This window comes from Schistocerca nitens, chromosome 3 (genome assembly GCF_023898315.1).
Source record: "Schistocerca nitens isolate TAMUIC-IGC-003100 chromosome 3, iqSchNite1.1, whole genome shotgun sequence".
NCBI lineage: Eukaryota > Metazoa > Arthropoda > Insecta > Orthoptera > Acrididae > Schistocerca > Schistocerca nitens.
Genome location: NC_064616.1, coordinates 790499763 through 790517771, shown reverse-complemented (window position 1 = coordinate 790517771; position 18009 = coordinate 790499763). Strand labels below are relative to the sequence as shown.

The window sequence follows — 18009 nt, the reverse complement described above, 5'->3', positions numbered from 1 at the left end:
GAACCATTCACCATTAAAGAAATTGCGCCTGTAAGTACACTCAAAGGGTTATTTGCACGGAAAAGGAAACTGGATTTGGAGAACATCAAACCAAAGAAAATAAAACTGGAATATATGGAGTGAATGAAGACTATAACCCGCAAATAGAAAAAGAAGCTATTACAGATGTGCACGCCATGTTTACATATGGCTTCAAACGCAGTGTATGGAGAAATTTGGCTACGACTGGAGAATACAAGATGATAACCTTTACTGTAAAGAGCAATGATAAGTGGCCACATGGAGTCCTGACCGAAAACGGCGGATTGTAGCACGTTTACTAAGTTAAAGGACGCACGGAAAATCTGTTTACCAAACCCCGTTCCTCCTCGGATCTGCTTAAAAAAGATCGTTACATTATACAGAAAAATGATGGGCTTTTGTCATACACTTAACAACAGAACAACCGTTTGCAGAGCTTAAAACCAACGGAATAACATCCTTTAATGGCAATTCGTTTGCAATATTGTGAACTTTAAATTCTATACCGAAATTCAGCGTGATGTGTAGCAGAACAACTGGCAGCCTATGCATAGGAAGATGAGGAGTGTTACAACAATCACATGCAGGAAATACGATGAAAAATTTAAATTACCAATTTCTCTTGCCTAGAAGAACTGCCGGAAGAAACAGAACTACTAGTTGAAGTCATAAAAGAGGTATCCAGAATGAGATTTTCACTCTGCAGCGGAGTGTGCGCTGATATGAAACTTCCTGGCAGATTAAAACTGTGTGCCCGACCGAGACTCGAACTCGGGACCTTTGCCTTTCGCGGGCAAGTTTGGAAGGTAGGAGACGAGGTACTGGCAGAAGTAAAGCTGTGAGTACCGGGCGTGAGTCGTGCTTCGGTAGCTCAGTCGGTAGAGCACTTGCCCGCGAAAGGCAAAGGTCCCGAGTTCGAGTCTCGGTCGGGCACACAGTTTTAATCTGCCAGGAAGTTTCATAAAAGAGGTAGTTTACAGGAAGAAGTTAGATATGCATGGTGGAGAAAAACTGTGCCACGAAATTTTAACGCTAGACAGCTGATGCCAGTAGGAACCAAAATTACTAATGTTGTGTAGGTCGACAACGCACCATTTTCTTACTACAGAAACTTTGCGCCACGCGCTCCGATTGGCTGTAGGATTGCCATGTTGCCGTTCGTCGATTGACGGGCAGTGCTATGGTTGTCGGTTCAACGTCCCTCGCCCCGTCACTGCCCTAACGTGATACGCACACGTGTCGAATAGGTCTTGCTGTTGGTTTCCACCTCACGTAAGAGGCATTCACACGTAAGCTTCGCTTCGGAGCACACGCACGTCACCTGCGATTTAGTCACACAGTAAGCAGGACGACGCAGTATTCGTTTGGAAAACGATGATATATGGTTTTTGTTTAAGGACTAGTAGACGGTAATGCGCACGAAGCTCGACGGTTGTATGAGAAACGGTACCCAGCAAGACGCCACCCACACCCGCAAACGTTTACAGCAATTCACCGGCGACTTGGCGAAAGAGGCTCGTTAGCGGGATATCATGGTGATGCTAGAAGACCTCGAACACGACGGGATGCTGCATCTGAAGAGACTGTTCTCGAGCGCTTCGAGGAAGCACCTACGACAAGTACTCGAGAGATTGGACATGATATGGGGACCATTCCCACCGGTTAGTCTGGTAGGTTTTGAGGGATGACGGTATGCATACATTTAGTTTCCACCTTGTCCGAGACCTAAATCCTGTGCGGACTATGAACACAGGCTAGAGTTTTGCCGGTGGTTTCTGCGACGTGTTGCACGAGATCCCGACTTCCCCGCCATTGTGTTGTTTACCGACGAGTGTACCTTCCATCGGGATGGCCTTTACAACACTCGTAACGTTCATTACTGGGCAAGGGGAAATCCTCACGTCACGTCACGTACGTCCACGGACACCAGGAAAGATTTTCGTTCGACATTTGGCCAGGCATTGTGGGTTACATCCTCGACTTATTGGGGCAAATTACCTTCACTTTTTGCAAGAAATTCTACCCGGCTTGCTGTAAGATGTTCCCCTGTACATATGGCTACGCATGTGGTTGCAGCATGATTGGGTGCCCACACTTAACACTCGCGCTATGCGCGGATATTTAAATGAACTCTTCGACGGCCGGGTAACTTGCCCCCGCAATCACCAGACCTCGCGCCACCGGACTTTTTCCTGTGGGGATTCTTTAAAGTTCTAGTTCACCAACCCGGACGCGAACCACCTAGAACCGAAGAGGAATTAATGGATCGCGATCAACATGCGGCCTATCACATCAGGGCAATGTGTACGCGAACTAACAGCTGTTAACGGGTTTTTTCCCCGGTACGTCTTGAAAAAATTACGCTCCACTTCCTTGACTCTTCACGTTTCACGGTTACCGACTGACTGCAACTGATGCTGTAGAGCTGCTGGGCCCGCCTTACATCCCCGATGTGGTCAGAAGCTGCATTCCTATTGGCTACTGCCGATTTCAAGCGACGCTAGTGGTGTAACTGAGAACTAGACCAATTGCTTGACTATTGGATCAGTGGCAGACGTCTCGTATGTGTACGTCTACCACTAGTCTGGAGTGATATTGTGAAATTTTTTCCGGGAGGGTTACTCAAGTTGAATGACACCAATTTTTGAGCTGTATAATGATTTTTGACGCTCCTTGTGTAGCGCTATGGAAATAGATATGTAATTAGGACCGATCTGTATGATTAATTATGTAATTAGGGCCTATCTTTACTTCAGCTTCCCAACTAAAATAAACGAATTACACTAACCTAACCTTCCTCTCCAGCACTTTGACATTTTGCCTGTGTTGGGTGGTGCACCGTAGTTTTCGATCCAGAAGGACTGTGGTTCGAGTCCCAGAAAGGGTACCGTCATTTTCAATTTCCCGCCAATTTCTGTGGGAGAGGGTGGGACGTCCACCACTTTTGAAATTCACGCCATTTTTTAAATTTTCCGTCATTTTTTAATTTTCCCGCTAAAATTAGAAATTCCCGTCAATAGGGTAGGTGAGGGAGACGGAGGGGGCCCCACGTGCCGGCTGGGGAAATATGACGTCATCTGGGCGTTGGATGGGGTAATTAATTTATCAATTTAATTACTTATGCATATAAATTTGATATCAAAATTCAGGTGGCGCCACCCTTACCACAATACTCATGTGAGGTTATTATGTGATGTCAATGAACACACTTTTTAGGAGTAGGGAGCCGGTAGCGTGGAAGAGTGCACAGAGCCTTTATAAGGGCGGTGGTCATATAGCTTGAGGTTTGTCCGTGTTAGGCTGTTTTGGAGGGCGGTTCTGGTTGGTTGGTACTGGAGGTAGTTTAAAGTTTATGGGTGGCGAGTTGGCCTCACTACTTTATGTTGGGCTTAGAATTATTAGACAGCTATTGGAGCTCCGATTATTTTTCCATTCAGTGTCCAGAAGGATTTGTGATTTTTCCTGATCAGCTTTTTAGGACTCCGATATATTTAGCAGTGATTTGAATTTAGTCTCAGGTTACACTGTAAGGATTTTGATAACTTTCAACACTGATCAGAACTTATGACAGCGATGTGGTGTGTCGATAAGGCTGTTATTTAGTGGAGACAGTTTGCAGTTAGACTTCAGTAATTTGTAGCTGTGAACATTGGCTTGTTTTCCAGCAGGTTTTATTTATTTATTTACTTTATATAGTGTGTTGCTATCACCTGTACTTACATTTGTGATACCTACCAGTCGACGATTCAGTGTGAATTTAATGGATAGTAAATATGTAACTGAAACTTAAATGCCTGTGGTTGGTATATGTTATTTAGCTAGAGCTAGAAGTTGGTCGAGTTCTGACTGGTTTGTCAGTAACTGTTTCACTAAATTATTCGTATAGTTGAGGTGCAGTCAACCTTTTTTGACAATCGCCCACTTTTGTATCTCTGTTACTTGTAAAATTTTCTAACTGCCCACGAGTTACAGAGTAATGGTGATTTATGAAGTAGGGAAGCAACTTCATGTAATAAAATTTATAAAACCGTGTTGCAGAATGGTAAAGCATATAGTAATAAACACTTACCAAATACCTCGTCAAAATTCTACGAAAACGTACTGAAAACATCTTTAATCCCAAATGCCCAACCTGAGCGTCGGCAGAAAGAGGTAGAGGACAGTGAAACTACCCGTAAGAGCTAAATGGTTATACGTCCATGTACACTTTTCACAGAACGTGGGGTTCAGAGGCTTCACCTGTGACGTCTCTGCCCAAAGAGCACAATGCTGGTGCACGCGTAAGTGTTTTGGAGCACACCGTTAATCGTACATTGTCGAACATGGAGTTCCGTAGCAGACCACCCCAACATGTTTTCATGTTGATCCAGCGACGTTAGTTACGATTGCAGTGGGCACGGGACCATCCGGATTAGACCGTCGCTCAATGGAAACGTTTCGGCTCTTCGGGTGATTCACGTTTTTGCTACACTAGGTCGATGGTCGTCTACACAAAGGCTGTCATCCAGGTGAACGGCGGCTCGAAACGTGAAGCGCCAAGAACGCAGGCTGGTGGGAGCAGTATTATGCTATGGGTGACATTCTTCTCCTCTTGCTTGGACCTGTCGTAGTAATCGAAAACACGCTGACAGGCGAACCATCTGCATCCCTTCATCTTGATGTCTTCCCCGACGCCGACGTCATCTTTCTGCAGTGTAACTGTCCACGTCTCTGAGCCAGGACCATGCTACAGCGGTTTGAGCAACATTATAGTTAGCTCAACGTTGATGTCTCGGTGAACGAATTCGTCTGCTGTAAATCCTATGGAATCCATCTTGGTCGCTATCACTGTGTACGCAAATCAGCTGCCCGTTATTTGGGCGAATTAAATGACACATAACCCCACAAACCAACCAACCAACAAACTGTCGGATCCATGATATGCAGGACCAACGATGCATTTCGTTCCAAACAAGTTAAGTAGGTGGTCATAAGGTTTTTTTGGCTTATCAGCGTATCTTCTCAAATTCTGGATAACGAGGATTCCGTTGCTAAGCCAAAAGGTGGTTCATACATTTTACCATTGAACTGGAAGTAACTATTGTAGCACTACTTGCAATAGATTCATTAACTCATATTTGTAGTTCTGTCATTGTTTATGACGATTATTATTTTCGACAATTTTAAGATTCAGTTTACAGGAACATTTGTGTACAGATTTGTAATATCAAACGAAACCAGGTGAGAGAAAGAGAGAATCGCCTTCTACTACTATTGTTTATTATATCTGCACCATTTTTAACAGAATAATTATGTTGATAAACAAAAACTACTTTGATCTTAGTGTGTAGAAATCGAGCCAATTTGTGATGAGCACCATTTATCCCTTTAAAAATCTGGTGGTTATCCTTACGTACCTTAAATTGGCATAACTTCGGTGACTTTGGAGTAGAAATGCTTTAGAAGTCATTTCTAATGACGGAAAGTTCACTCAACAAAAAGCAAGGAACTATAAGATTAAAAAACGGTGAGGTCTAGACAACAGATAAAGTGAATACGCTTGCCATCGCCCAAAACCTCGAATATGTAGCTAGAACATTAACAGAAAATAACATCTCTGAAATTTATACTACCCAACCCCCAAATCACAACGAGAGGTCAGAAATTAGTTAGGTACAACAAATAATCTTATTAAAGAATTCCAAAAGAAAAGGCTAAAAGAAACATAAATCCAAAGCAACGGAAGTTAAATTGTGATAAGGTCTTATCTGACCAAACTGCTGAGGTCATCGGTCCCTAAACTTACACACTACTTAAACTAACTGACGCTAAGGACGACACACACACACACACACACACACACACACACACACACTCCCCATCCGACGAGGGGGGGGGGGGGGGGAGGGGAGCCGCGCGGACCGTGACTAGTGACTAGATGCCTCGGACCACGCGGCCCACGTAAGTTGTAAGTTCAAGGTACAGAAAAAAACGCCACCCAGTCTGCCCAACTGTTCATGACGTAAGTAGTGCTCATCACAATTTGGCTAGATTTCTACACATTAAGATCAATGAAGTTTCTGTTTTTGAAAATAATAATCCTTTTACAAATGTTTCAGATTAGATGACTTAATAAAGAACTACAAATACCTGAGCTCGTGATTCTAATGCAAATAGTGTTAAAGTATAGTGACTTTCAGTTCAATGGTAAAATGTATGAACCTCATTTTAGCTTAGCAATGGGATGCCAGAATTTTAGCAGATACACTGATTAGCCGAAAGATTTAGAAGATTCGGAACTAATTTTACAGTAAGACAAAATTAATTTCGATACCTTCCGTAAACCCACCTACACAGACAGTGCTATTCCATGAGACTAACCACCAACAATCCCACAAAACTGCATTTTTTCACTCTGTAATATAAAGTGCAGTGTGCACGCCTTTACCCCGGCATAGTTTTCAAGAAGAACTAAATGTAATATCAATCGCAATTTATAACGAGAATAACCCAAGTTTCGTTGACTCCATTGGAAAAAAAAGCTTCTAAATGGTCAACTTTAGGTAACAGTAATATGAAGAGAGAGCAAGAAGTTCCGTTCAGTAGAATTTCTTGGTAACATATTGTACAGAATCAGAAGACTCCGGAATAAGAAATAAGACTGCAGAGTAGACTATATTTGTTGGAAGAATTAGACATTTTTAAGCATTTCACTAGGAAAAGTATCTGTATTTTAAATGAACAGGTGCAACTTAAAAATAGGAAGTTTCTATACAGTTTCAGGTCGTTACTTTTGATAACAACAGAGAGGATTTGAGTCGAAGGCGATAATCAAGAGCTCATTTGCTTCTTTACCTACTTCCTCGGTATTAGTAGGCCTAGTACCTCCAATAATATGTTGATGATGTAAATGGTTCTGTTTAGACTTTCACTTATTCTTTCTGTAGATAACATTCCCTTTTGGTCTTTAGTACAGACTGCACATTATGTAACACTATAACAAAAATGGCTCTGAGCACTATGCGACTTAACTTCTGAGGTCATCAGTCGCCTAGAACTTAGAACTAATTAAACCCAACTAACCTAAGGACATCACACACATCCAAGCCCGAGGCAAGATTCGAACCTGCGACCGTAGCGATCGCTCGGCTCCAGACAACTATACCAACTTTTACTTACTACCCCTCCTCTTTCCCACCTTCCTTTCCTCCTAACTCCCCCACCCCCTTTCCTTCACTCACACATGATGTACTTTGAGTTACTTTATAGTTTACGTAATTCATTGACTAAAAAGGAATTGCTTTGGGCAATAACCAAATAAATGGCCATATGTTGGGTCTCAGTAATATCATGCAGTCACTAAATCCCTTGTTTCTATGTTACAGTTCTAATATTATAATATTTTAATTATTAAGCCATTTTAGTGATTTTCACTAACAACATTATGCAACCAGTATGTGTAAACAACTCCTTGTATGGCATTGAGTTATTTTTAACGTTTTCTGTATACCTATATTTTAACGGTTATATAATTTTAACTGTAATAGTTGTAACCATTGATCCTTCTGAAGAAGACGTTTCTTAAGAAATGGAAAACTAGGTCAAGGGATTTTGATCAACCTTTCATTTCTGCAGCTAACTGGCTGTATTTCACTTTATCCCCATGAAGATTCTATTCTACAGCTGCTGCATGCAGCCAAGTCCAAGATTTTAAAGCTGTATAAATGAAATTTTCTGCAGTTGAAGCCAACGAAACATATTATTGTTTAACATTCATTAAAAGACATTGATAACTTCACCGTTAAACACAGTAAGGTGGAGTAACTATTTTCTTTGTTGCCATATCCAACACCAAAAAAAAAATATTTTTTAGAGAAAAATTTTATTTAAGTATGTATGTGCATATTTAACATGTAGAAAAAAAAAGCGTGTGTACCTAAAAATTCTACCATGCTAATAAATGTGCGTTAGAATACACTACGTCATTTGAAAGTGACATTGCGCTACCATAAAGAGAACTTACTGACTTCTTTTAGATGTACAGGAAATATCAATTTTCAAAATCGTTGTCAAAGGAAACACACATTACTCGAAGTTAAGAATGCAACACATCGAAAAATCCAGAGTTAACATTAGATAAGTATAATTTTTTATGGATGAATACTATGTACTTTCACTGGAAAAGATGTTAGTTACGAAAATATCTTGTGGAACTTTATTAGAAAAACGCAGGAGAAAACAGGGCATCCTATGACCCTTTCTGAAAACAGAATCTAACAACGAATCCATTTGAAGGATATGCAGTCAACAGTTGATCAAAAGAATTTCACTGCCGATTGTGTGTAAATGCCGCCAATCAGTCTATCTTTTATATTATTACTGAACATGCAAATTTATTCTTCGTATATCCCGTATACAAAAACACAATAATGCCATGCAGACTACAGTATTAGAGAAAACAGTTCCTTTCAGTGCTCAGTTTGCGGTAGTTCACACACTTACAGGATTGTAATAGGTGATTCCAAGTCTCTTAAGCATTGGGATTGCTGTGTCTTGCCGCCATGTAGTTGGATTACATGATCCTCCCAGAAATACTTCATACTTCGGAATGCCCTCTGCAAAATAAATTATGATGTTTAGAGTCGCGTATTAAATCAAAGTCTGAGTGAACAAAATATTCACCAGCTTCTCCTTATGATAGCCAACATGAATGTGCTACATTTGCTTAAAGTTTACACATTATTATTAGGTTTAGAGCTGTAGTATTTGTGGACAAATAAAACGGCACAGTGTGGACTTCGTAAGATTCCTCGACTTAGGCAGTTATGACGTCAACACGTCACCTACTGGTTTACACTAAGGTGACAGAAGTCACGGGATAGCGATGCACACACACATACAGATAACGGTAGTATCACGCAGTGCATTCGTGGGCCTGTCATTCGTACTCAGGTGGAAAGGTTTCCAACGTCATTATGGCCTCGCGACGGGAATTAACAGACTTCGACGTGGAATGGTATTTGTATCTAGACGCATGGGAAATTCCCATTTAGGAAATCGTTCGGGAATTCAATATTCCGAGATCCACAGTGTCAAGGCTGTGCCAAGATACCAAATTTCAGGCATTATCTTTCACCGCGGACTACGCAGTGGCCGACGACTTTCACTTATCGACCGAGAGCAGAGGCGTTTGTGTAAAATTGTCAGTGCTAGCAGAGAAGCAACGAAAGAACCGCAGAAATCACTGTGGGACGTACGACGAACGTATTCGTCATGGCAGAGCGGCGTAATTTTTGGTTAAGAGCCATGGCAGCAGACGACCGATGCGGGTGCCTGCAGCGCCTCTGCTGGGCTCGTGACCATATGACTTGGACGATCGACGACTGACTAACTGTGGCCTGGTCAGATGAGTCCTGATTTTTGTTGGTAAGAGGTTCGAGTTTAGCACAGAACCCACAAAGCCATGGACCCAGGTTGCCAACAAGGCACTCTGCAAGCCGGTAGTGGCTCCATAATAATGTGGGCTGTTTATACGTAGAATGGCCTGGGCCCTCTGGACCAAACGAAACGATCACCGGCTGGAAATGGTTGTTTGGCTATATGTAGACCATTTGCAGCAGTTCATGGGCTTCATGTTCCCAAACAAAAATGGAGTTTTGGTGGATGACAATGCGCCATGTTACCGGGCCACAATTGCTTGCAACTGGGTTGAAGACCTCTCTGGACATTTCGAGCGAATGTTTTTGGCCACCCATATCGCCCGACATACATTTATGGGACGTAATCGAGAGGTCGGTTCGTGTACAAACTCTTACACCGGCAACATTTTCGCAATTACAGCAACAGAGGCAGCATGGCTCAATATTTGTGCAGGGGAGTTCTAACGACTTTAGTGCATGCACGATGTTAGGAGGTATCCCACGACTCGTCACCTCCGTGTATTTTGCAGTATCATTAAGCAATTAAGATGAACTTTACTTTTAGTAGTTGTTTCAGCTTACTTGACATTTTCCTGTTCCTTCTCTTCTTATCTTCTCCATCTTTCTCCAGCAATCTGGATAGTTGTACAGGCCTGGGTATCCTGAAATAAAATTGAACTGTTATATACTTCTTGACTTCTCTGTCGTTGATATGATAGCAGTTTTTCTAAAACTACAATAAAGGAATCAAATTTCACATCATTTGCTAGAAAAGTGTGGCAGAGTTTCCAGAACTCTGTAGCATACTTAGTCATAAAAAGATTGCTCTCACCACCATTTTTTGTCTGCCTCGGGAAAGACAAATCACAGATTTGACACACTCAGAATAACTACAGCAGATAAACATCGAATTTCACGCCTGAAGGGCGACGGTATACTACTCCCACCCACTTACCTCGGATACAACAGGAGATTCACATTCCAACTTGAAAATTATCAAGAGTGATTATGAACATATTCTCAGTGAATAAATAATGTTAAATGAATACGTAATTTTCCCACTTGCGCTTTATTTAGACTAGTACTTCAATCTACAACTAATTTTGGCTTTTTAAACCATTATCCAGTGTTTGGCTAGAAAAACGTGTCATACGTATAAAAAGGCATAGTATTCACTGTATCTTTAGGGTCTGACAGTTTGTGCACATTTCCGGCCTTGTGTGTACCGACTGTCAAACCATCAAAATCCTATTTCCACGGTCGGGCACTCCACCAGGCAAAATATTAGCAGCTGCAGATTGGACAAGTTTACGCCAGCACCAGGTGCTGCTGCTAAATGGGGCTGTTCCTGTAAGTCCATGTGACAAGCTATTTCCTATTGATCAAGAGTAGTGTATGACCACTCGGTGGGGGCACGGCATTAACCGCTCCGTGACACTAGCTACGGAGGGGTGTCTAAGGCTGAGCACACGGTTCATCGCTACGCTAATTATAAAATTTTGCTAAACAAGGAACTGAATGACTAGAATATTTTTATCACATAGGTAACACTAAAATATATAATTATAGTATGTGTTTTTGTGGAGATCATAGAATAAAATGAATATCCCGATAAACTGATGAATGTTTGGTTAACTAGCTAAGTAAGCTTCAATAATCAACTGGGTGTGCCAAGGTAGTGCACGCACTCCGACACCAAGTAGGTTAGAGACATATCTGTGTACGATTTTCAGACAACGAGGATTTGCTGATACAACACCTGGCACACATAATGTAACTGGCACTACAGGAAATCCTTACAGAACTTCAGTAGATGGGATCTTCCCAGTTGAAGCACTTCAAGATGTTTAATGACTCGAGTTGTAGGTGAAATTCGCACGTCACTTTTCTCTGTAAAGTCACCTTCTGTCATATATCAAATGTCTGTTTCAAATAAAGTGTGGGCCTAACTGCAAGAGGGTTTAGGGAGTAGCAAAATGGCGACTGTATGGAAAAAGCAGAGATCCGCCAGTATGAATCGACCGACGTCAGCACACCAATCTCCCCGTCGTTGCCGGCTTTCTTGACCTGAGCCGCTGCTTCTCACTCAAGTAGCTCCTCAATTGCCGGCAGTACGCCGAGTGCACCCCATTTCAGTCCCACCGAGGAAAAATCTCCAATAAGTAAGAAGCACTGCAATGGTAATCGTTTCGTGGAGATATGCTATTAACAGCTGTGACAAAGATGGTTGCCCTTAAGCTGGCTTCTTTGTAGGGCAGATGTTCTCCTGCTGAAACTCGTCTGAAAGATATTCTCAATGGTTCACGTAAAACTGCGCCCATTGAAAGATAAGCTTACATACACAGATGCACTATTATCGGTGATAAATATCATGTCTCCAAGTGTTATCTTACGCCTTTTCAAGCTCTAAACCCACGTCTGGACGTGTTGCTTGTGCTACAAACTGTGCAGTTGTGTCAAATTACCTTTAGCGGAATGTATTTCCTGAACACACAATGTAAGTGACTAAGAGATGCTGATAGCTGAACTTCACACACCGTTCTTAAGTCACAAACGATTTCTACCAGATTAACATTGGTTTATTTAGTGGGCCAGACATCGCGTTACAGAGAGCCAGAGTCTTCATCGAACCACAAATGATATGTGCATCCGTATCAATATGGCTTGGAAAGTGGGGGTGTGCATCATCAAGGTTAAGGCCACCAACGATGCTGAAATATATCTAGTTGATGTTCACTGTAACCTGAATAAGGGGGTTAAAAGTCACGGTACAGAAACACACAGCCGCATCACCACAAAACCACCTACAGATACATCATCCTCACACTGTGACTTAAAAACTTCACTTGGCGGTCGATACACTTACGCTTCGCATCATTTAAACAGAGGCAGAATAGTCTCTTGTCGGACAACACTACGTGCCTCCAGTTATCTACCGTCACGTTTCCGTGAAGTCAGACACGGTGAAAATATGCAGCTTCGTGCATCACTACGAGCAATCGGATTTGCGCGGTACCCGATTCGGTATGTCCGTTGCATGCAGTTTCCTACGCTATGTTTGCTCTGAAACTGTTCGAAATGGACCTACATTCACTGGCACCACCAATTCCTGTGAAGTTTCTAACAATGCACGAGTAGAATAGTAAGGACAGTAAGGGCCGAACTTTACCTTGAGTGTCAAGTTACACTGATACGGATATCCCGTGTCAAGTTACCCACTTGGGCTCCTCAGTATCAACACTCCCTCTCACCTGGGGAACCAGGGGAATCACCCAGGCAACTGTCAATGGAAATAAAAATGGCCCTACCTTCCCCCCCCCCCCCTTTCTCTCTCTCTCTCTCTCTCTCTGTAACTGGGGCACTTGTGTTGAGTGGGTATAGTTCACTCAGAAGCTGAACACCATAGACTTTTAGGCTGTCCCTGTTAGTTAATAAAAAACTAAAGTTATGTCATATGAAGCATATTTGTTAATAACAATTTAGTATCACATCATTCGAGACACCAGAAGACATCATAACCAGGGAGATATGTATTTCCCCCTATTTTCTAAAATTGTACACATTTTTCCCAATTTCATGAGTTCTGTCCTCATGTCATGTCCTCATGTCATGTCAACATGACATCACGTCACGTCACGTCACGTCACGTCACAAAAATGCCTCAACGTCGCATTGGGTCTCGTTTATACCGTGATGCTCTCAGCCTATCACAATGCAGCATGTTCCCAATTGATAAATCATTGTTAAGCCATCACGCCACTGCTTTTATGTGCATCATCGACGTTTATCTCTTAGAAACGAACACATTGGTAAAAATAAAGATGTCACACCACATAAATGGTGTCATAACACGTTCTATAGGCACTACAGATTTCTAACCAAAGATACTACATTACTAAATTTTGTGATGCCACAGCGAAATTTCAACGGTTCCAACCATAGGGATATAGTCAACAAGTAACAAACAACTCAAGCGAACATCACGTCACCTGCAGGAAGACCACTCTGGGGTGATATGGGGTGTGGTGGAGGCTGCGATGTTTGCTGTACATATAAACGATAGTGTTATTTTGTTCTAAATCTGTGGTATTCTCCTCCCAATAAATGTTAAATAAGTCTTATTCATTTGGAAAGACAAAACGTATCTGAATGCCGTGCAAAGTTTTTATACACTGAAGAGCCGAAGAAACTGGTACACCTGCCTAATACCGTGTAGGGCCCCAGCGAGCACGCAGAAGTTCGTCAGCACGACGTGGCATGGACTCCACTAACGTCTGAAGTAGTGCTGGAGGGAACTGGCCATGAATCCTGCAGGGCTGTCCATAAATCCGTAAGAGTACGAGGGGTGGAGATGTTTTTCTGAACAGCACGTTGCAAGGCATCCCAGATATACTCAGTAGTCAGGAGACGAGGTACTGGCGGAATTAAAGCTGTGAGGACGGGGCGTGAGTCGTGCTTGAGTAGCTCAGTTGGTAGAGCACTTGCCCGCGAAAGGCGAATGTCACGAGTTCGAGTCTCGGTCCGGCACACAGTTTTAATTTGCCAGGAAGTTTCATACTCAGTAGTGTTCATTTCTGCGGAGTATGGTGTCCAGCAGAAGTGTTAAAACTCAGAAGGGTGTGCCTTGAGCCACTCTGTAGCAATTCTGGACATATGTGGTGTCGCATTGCCCTACTGGAATTGCCCAAGGCATGTCGTAATGCACAATGGACATGAATAGATGCAGGTGATCAGACAGGATGCATGCATATGTGTCACGTGTCAGTCTTATCTAGACGTGTCAGGGGTCTCATATCACTCCAGCTGCACACGCCCCACACCATTACAGAGCCTCCACCAGCTTGAACAGCCCGCTGCTGACATGCAGGATCCATGGATTCATGAAGTTGCTCCATACCTGTACACGTCCATCCGCTCAGTTCAATTTGAAACGAGAGTCGTCCGACCAGGCAACATGTTTCCAGTCATCAGCAATCCAATGTCTGTGTTGACGGGCCCAGGCGAGGTGTAAAGGCTTGTGTCGTGCAGTCATCAAGGGTACGCAAGTGGGCCTTCAGCTGCAGAAGCCCATATCGATGATGTTTCGTGGAATGGTTCGTACGCTGACACTTGCTGACCGCCCACCATTGAAATCTGCAGCAATTTGCGGAAGCATTGCACTTCTGTCACGATGAACGATTCTCTTCAGTCATCGTTGGTCTCGTTCTTGCAGGATCTTTTTCCGGCCGCCGCGATGTCACGATTGGATGTTTTATCGTATTCCTGATATTCACAGTACACTTTTAGAACGGTCCTACGGGAACATCCCCACTTCATCGTAACCTTGTGGATGCTGTGTCCCATCGCTCGTGTGCCGACTGTAAAACCACGTTCAGACTCGCTTAAATCTTGATAACTTGCCGCTGTAGCAGCAGTAACCGATCTAACAACTGCATGTCTTATATAGGTGTTGCCGACCACAGTGCCATATTCTGCCTGTTTACCTGTCTCTGTATTTGAATACGCATGCCTATATCAGTTTCTTTAGAGTTTCTTTCAATATGCTATCAAAGAGTGAAGAGAAATCACACACATGACGATTTAATAATTCATTTATATTTCATCCAACTTAAAAGTAATTTTACGTTTTCATATGCAGACACAGCAACACTTTTCACACATATTCTTCCTGATGGAGAGCAGGACACCCATAGAATTCCAGGTGTTGAACGGAAGTAAACTTGAAGATTCGACATATCCACGAGACTTTCTTCTTCCCCTTCACGTAGGTGATGGTATCCGTGTGGTCGAATGATTGAACTGACGTCAACATATGTTTGTAAGGAATGCCAGGATAATTCCGGTGAACTCCATGGTAGGAAAGTGTTAACCACTTTGCATTCTTCCGTGTTTTAGCACACGTCGCATCCTTGAAAGACCTAGATGATGCAATGTTTGCTGAAAATGTTCCTATTATTCAGCCATCTGTGTACGCTAGAAATGCAATATCTTTATATATGAACTGTTTACGCTTATCATCATAGAAACCTTGAGCATCTGCAGTGATGCTCACACCTTGAGATACCATTGTGGGATGCTCTGGGAATGGCATAGCACATGTTCGTTGATACAGCTGGTTGCACAACACAGATGCGCAGGCAGTAGTTTATCACACGGTCTTGTAGAATTACAGCACACGTTGCAGTGTGTTTTGGGAAATTTGCAGAAGATTAAAACTGATTTTGTACATGTATAGGTCCAGATTTAATCATCTCATTCTGTTTTGAGCAGGCTATTACAACGATCGGTGATAGTTCTTTGAACTTCCGTGTACTGAGTTGACTCCCTCCCTCTCTCCCTCCCTTTCATAGTAGGAAGCACGAAACCTCTGATACACAGCATATGCTAGATTGTATATATTTTCATCCCACTAAAGATATAAATTGTCATGGCCAGAATTCCGATTTCAGGTAAACTCTCGCTTTACTTAACTTTCAGTTGTCAAGTACAATGAATCTGGGCATCTGCACCTTAGGGGAAGTTTTAATAGACCATTTCGTTCTTCTTGCAGTCGGTAGCCCTGGGTACTCGATAACCTCCGAAGAGGGAATGTTAGTGATAGATATGTACCGGAATTCAGAACTTCTGGAAGTTTCCAATGATCCTCGTCTAACACACTTATGTGAAGCATTTTCCGTATTATCTTGCTGATACCATATTCTCTCTGTACCAAAATGAGAATAGTAGGAAGTTGGCATTTGTAGCACACTTTGGATATCAAATTCATATGAAAATTAATTTAATTCATCAATTAATCACCCCCACCTCTGCCCCGACCACGCCCACCCCCGCCGCCCAGATGACATCACGTGTATTTCCAAGCTGTACGTGTGCCCAGCTCCCTCCTCCCCCTCCCCTCTGCCCCCAACATACCCTATTGGCGGGAATTTCGAATTTTGGTGGGAATTTCTTTGTCCCAGGGCTGTGCAGACATCCCTCCCCACCCCCACCCCCACCCGGGAATTGGTGCGAAATTAAAAATTGGCAATACCCTTTCCGGGACTCTAACCCTGGTCCTCCTGGGCGGAAAGCCTAAGTGCGCCCCCCCCCCCCCCTAACACAATTAAACCACCAGAGGCGCTTGGAATTTGTAGTAGCCAATAGGAACGCAGCATCCGATCACAAAAGAGACGTAAGGCGGGCCTAGCAGCTCTGCAGACTCAGCTGCAGTCACTCACCCAGAATGAAGCGCCAGTCGCGATCGTCCAGCGCTGTCCAGCCACAGCAGCAGCAACGGAATACAAAGAAGCTGTGGAAGAGTAAGTACTCCCTGCTTAATGCCTATGTTTACTGCCGTGGAGGGTCTTGTGCTTCTATCATCCCTTGTAACGGTTTTTCTTCTTTCTGGATCAGCGGATGCGACGTCCTCCAGCCTGTCGGGGTCTGCAACAGCGACGTGTCCCAGCCCGTCGGAACCCGCAGCAGCGGCAGCATTCTGGGATGTTGTCGCGCACCTGGTCATCCTGATGGAGCACGACGATCAACTGTTATTGTCAGCTGAAGACACGCAGCACGCAGCTCGGTACTGGCCTCCATCATTCGCGCCATCACAGAATTTTCCAGTGATACTGTATTGACAAAGTGAAGATGTAGTGGGTGAGAAGATACCAATTAAGCCCTGTGCACCACTGATCTCTTCAGTGTGTAATTTAACCGTTAGTGGTTCGAAACGTTTACATATTGGCATATAAGAAACCACAGACAGAGAGTGGCGCATTGTGATAGAGATCGAGAGCGCAATTGAAAGTACTGAAGTGCGGTTTATGGAGGCGGAATGGAATGAACTTTTACGTCCAAAAGCGTACATTATGCAGCAGTTGACTGCCGAGTATGACCCGAGCCGCCGTCTTCCAGACGTTTGCTGTGCTGCTCTAACGCTATCCATTAGAACAGTGTACAATGACTCTGTAGTCAGTGTGAAATCAGGTAACACATCCATTTATCTATAGCTCTCCACCATTCAAAACTGTTTCGATCTACAGATGGTACTATCCATTGTGTTGGAAAGACTGAACAGATAGCTTTCTTGTGTTAAAGATGTGTATAAAGACATTGCAGAATACGTAAGTATCAACAGTGTGCATGTAGACATCTTCGAACAGTGGGTCAGTATGGTGCAGGCGAAAACTAATGTATTGCCAGTCAAGTTTGAGAGAAACACATGCTGAGTCTGTGCTTACAAGGCGGCTTTATTTTCTATATTCTGTACTGGCGTTAAGATAAAGAACCAGTTAATGTCGTGCATCCTGTGTATGATAACTGAATAGAGAAAGTGTATATAACCAGGTATGTATGTTTTATTTCCTACCTCTTATTATATTACAAGCACTAAAGCTATTGCCCAGTATTTTCACTGGAAACATGGAACAGTAGAAAATTATGTCATTTAACTAAATTCTCCGTAAAAACCCATTGCACGCCAGTACCTGACATAGTAGGTATCATGGCAGGGTGGGTGAAGCTTCAAGACTTTGTTGTAAGCGACTGGAGCTGTGATGGTGCGCAAGAAGACCAGAAGAAGAAGAATGGTTCACTCCTCCTCGGCAAGATA

The 18009-nt window shown here is 43.0% G+C and overlaps 1 protein-coding gene across 2 annotated transcripts in view; it reads right to left on the bottom strand.

Annotated features, from left to right (window-relative positions):
• Window positions 1–18009, bottom strand: part of LOC126248805 (uncharacterized) — a 591690-nt gene that overhangs the window by 174388 nt on the left and 399293 nt on the right. For both annotated transcript variants that reach the window (XM_049950200.1, XM_049950201.1), the window contains exons 4-5: window positions 10002–10081; window positions 8503–8615 (exon numbers count right to left, since the gene is read on the bottom strand). In XM_049950200.1, the coding sequence (XP_049806157.1) occupies window positions 8503–8615; window positions 10002–10081 (193 nt within the window). The remainder of the gene's footprint in view (window positions 1–8502; window positions 8616–10001; window positions 10082–18009) is intronic.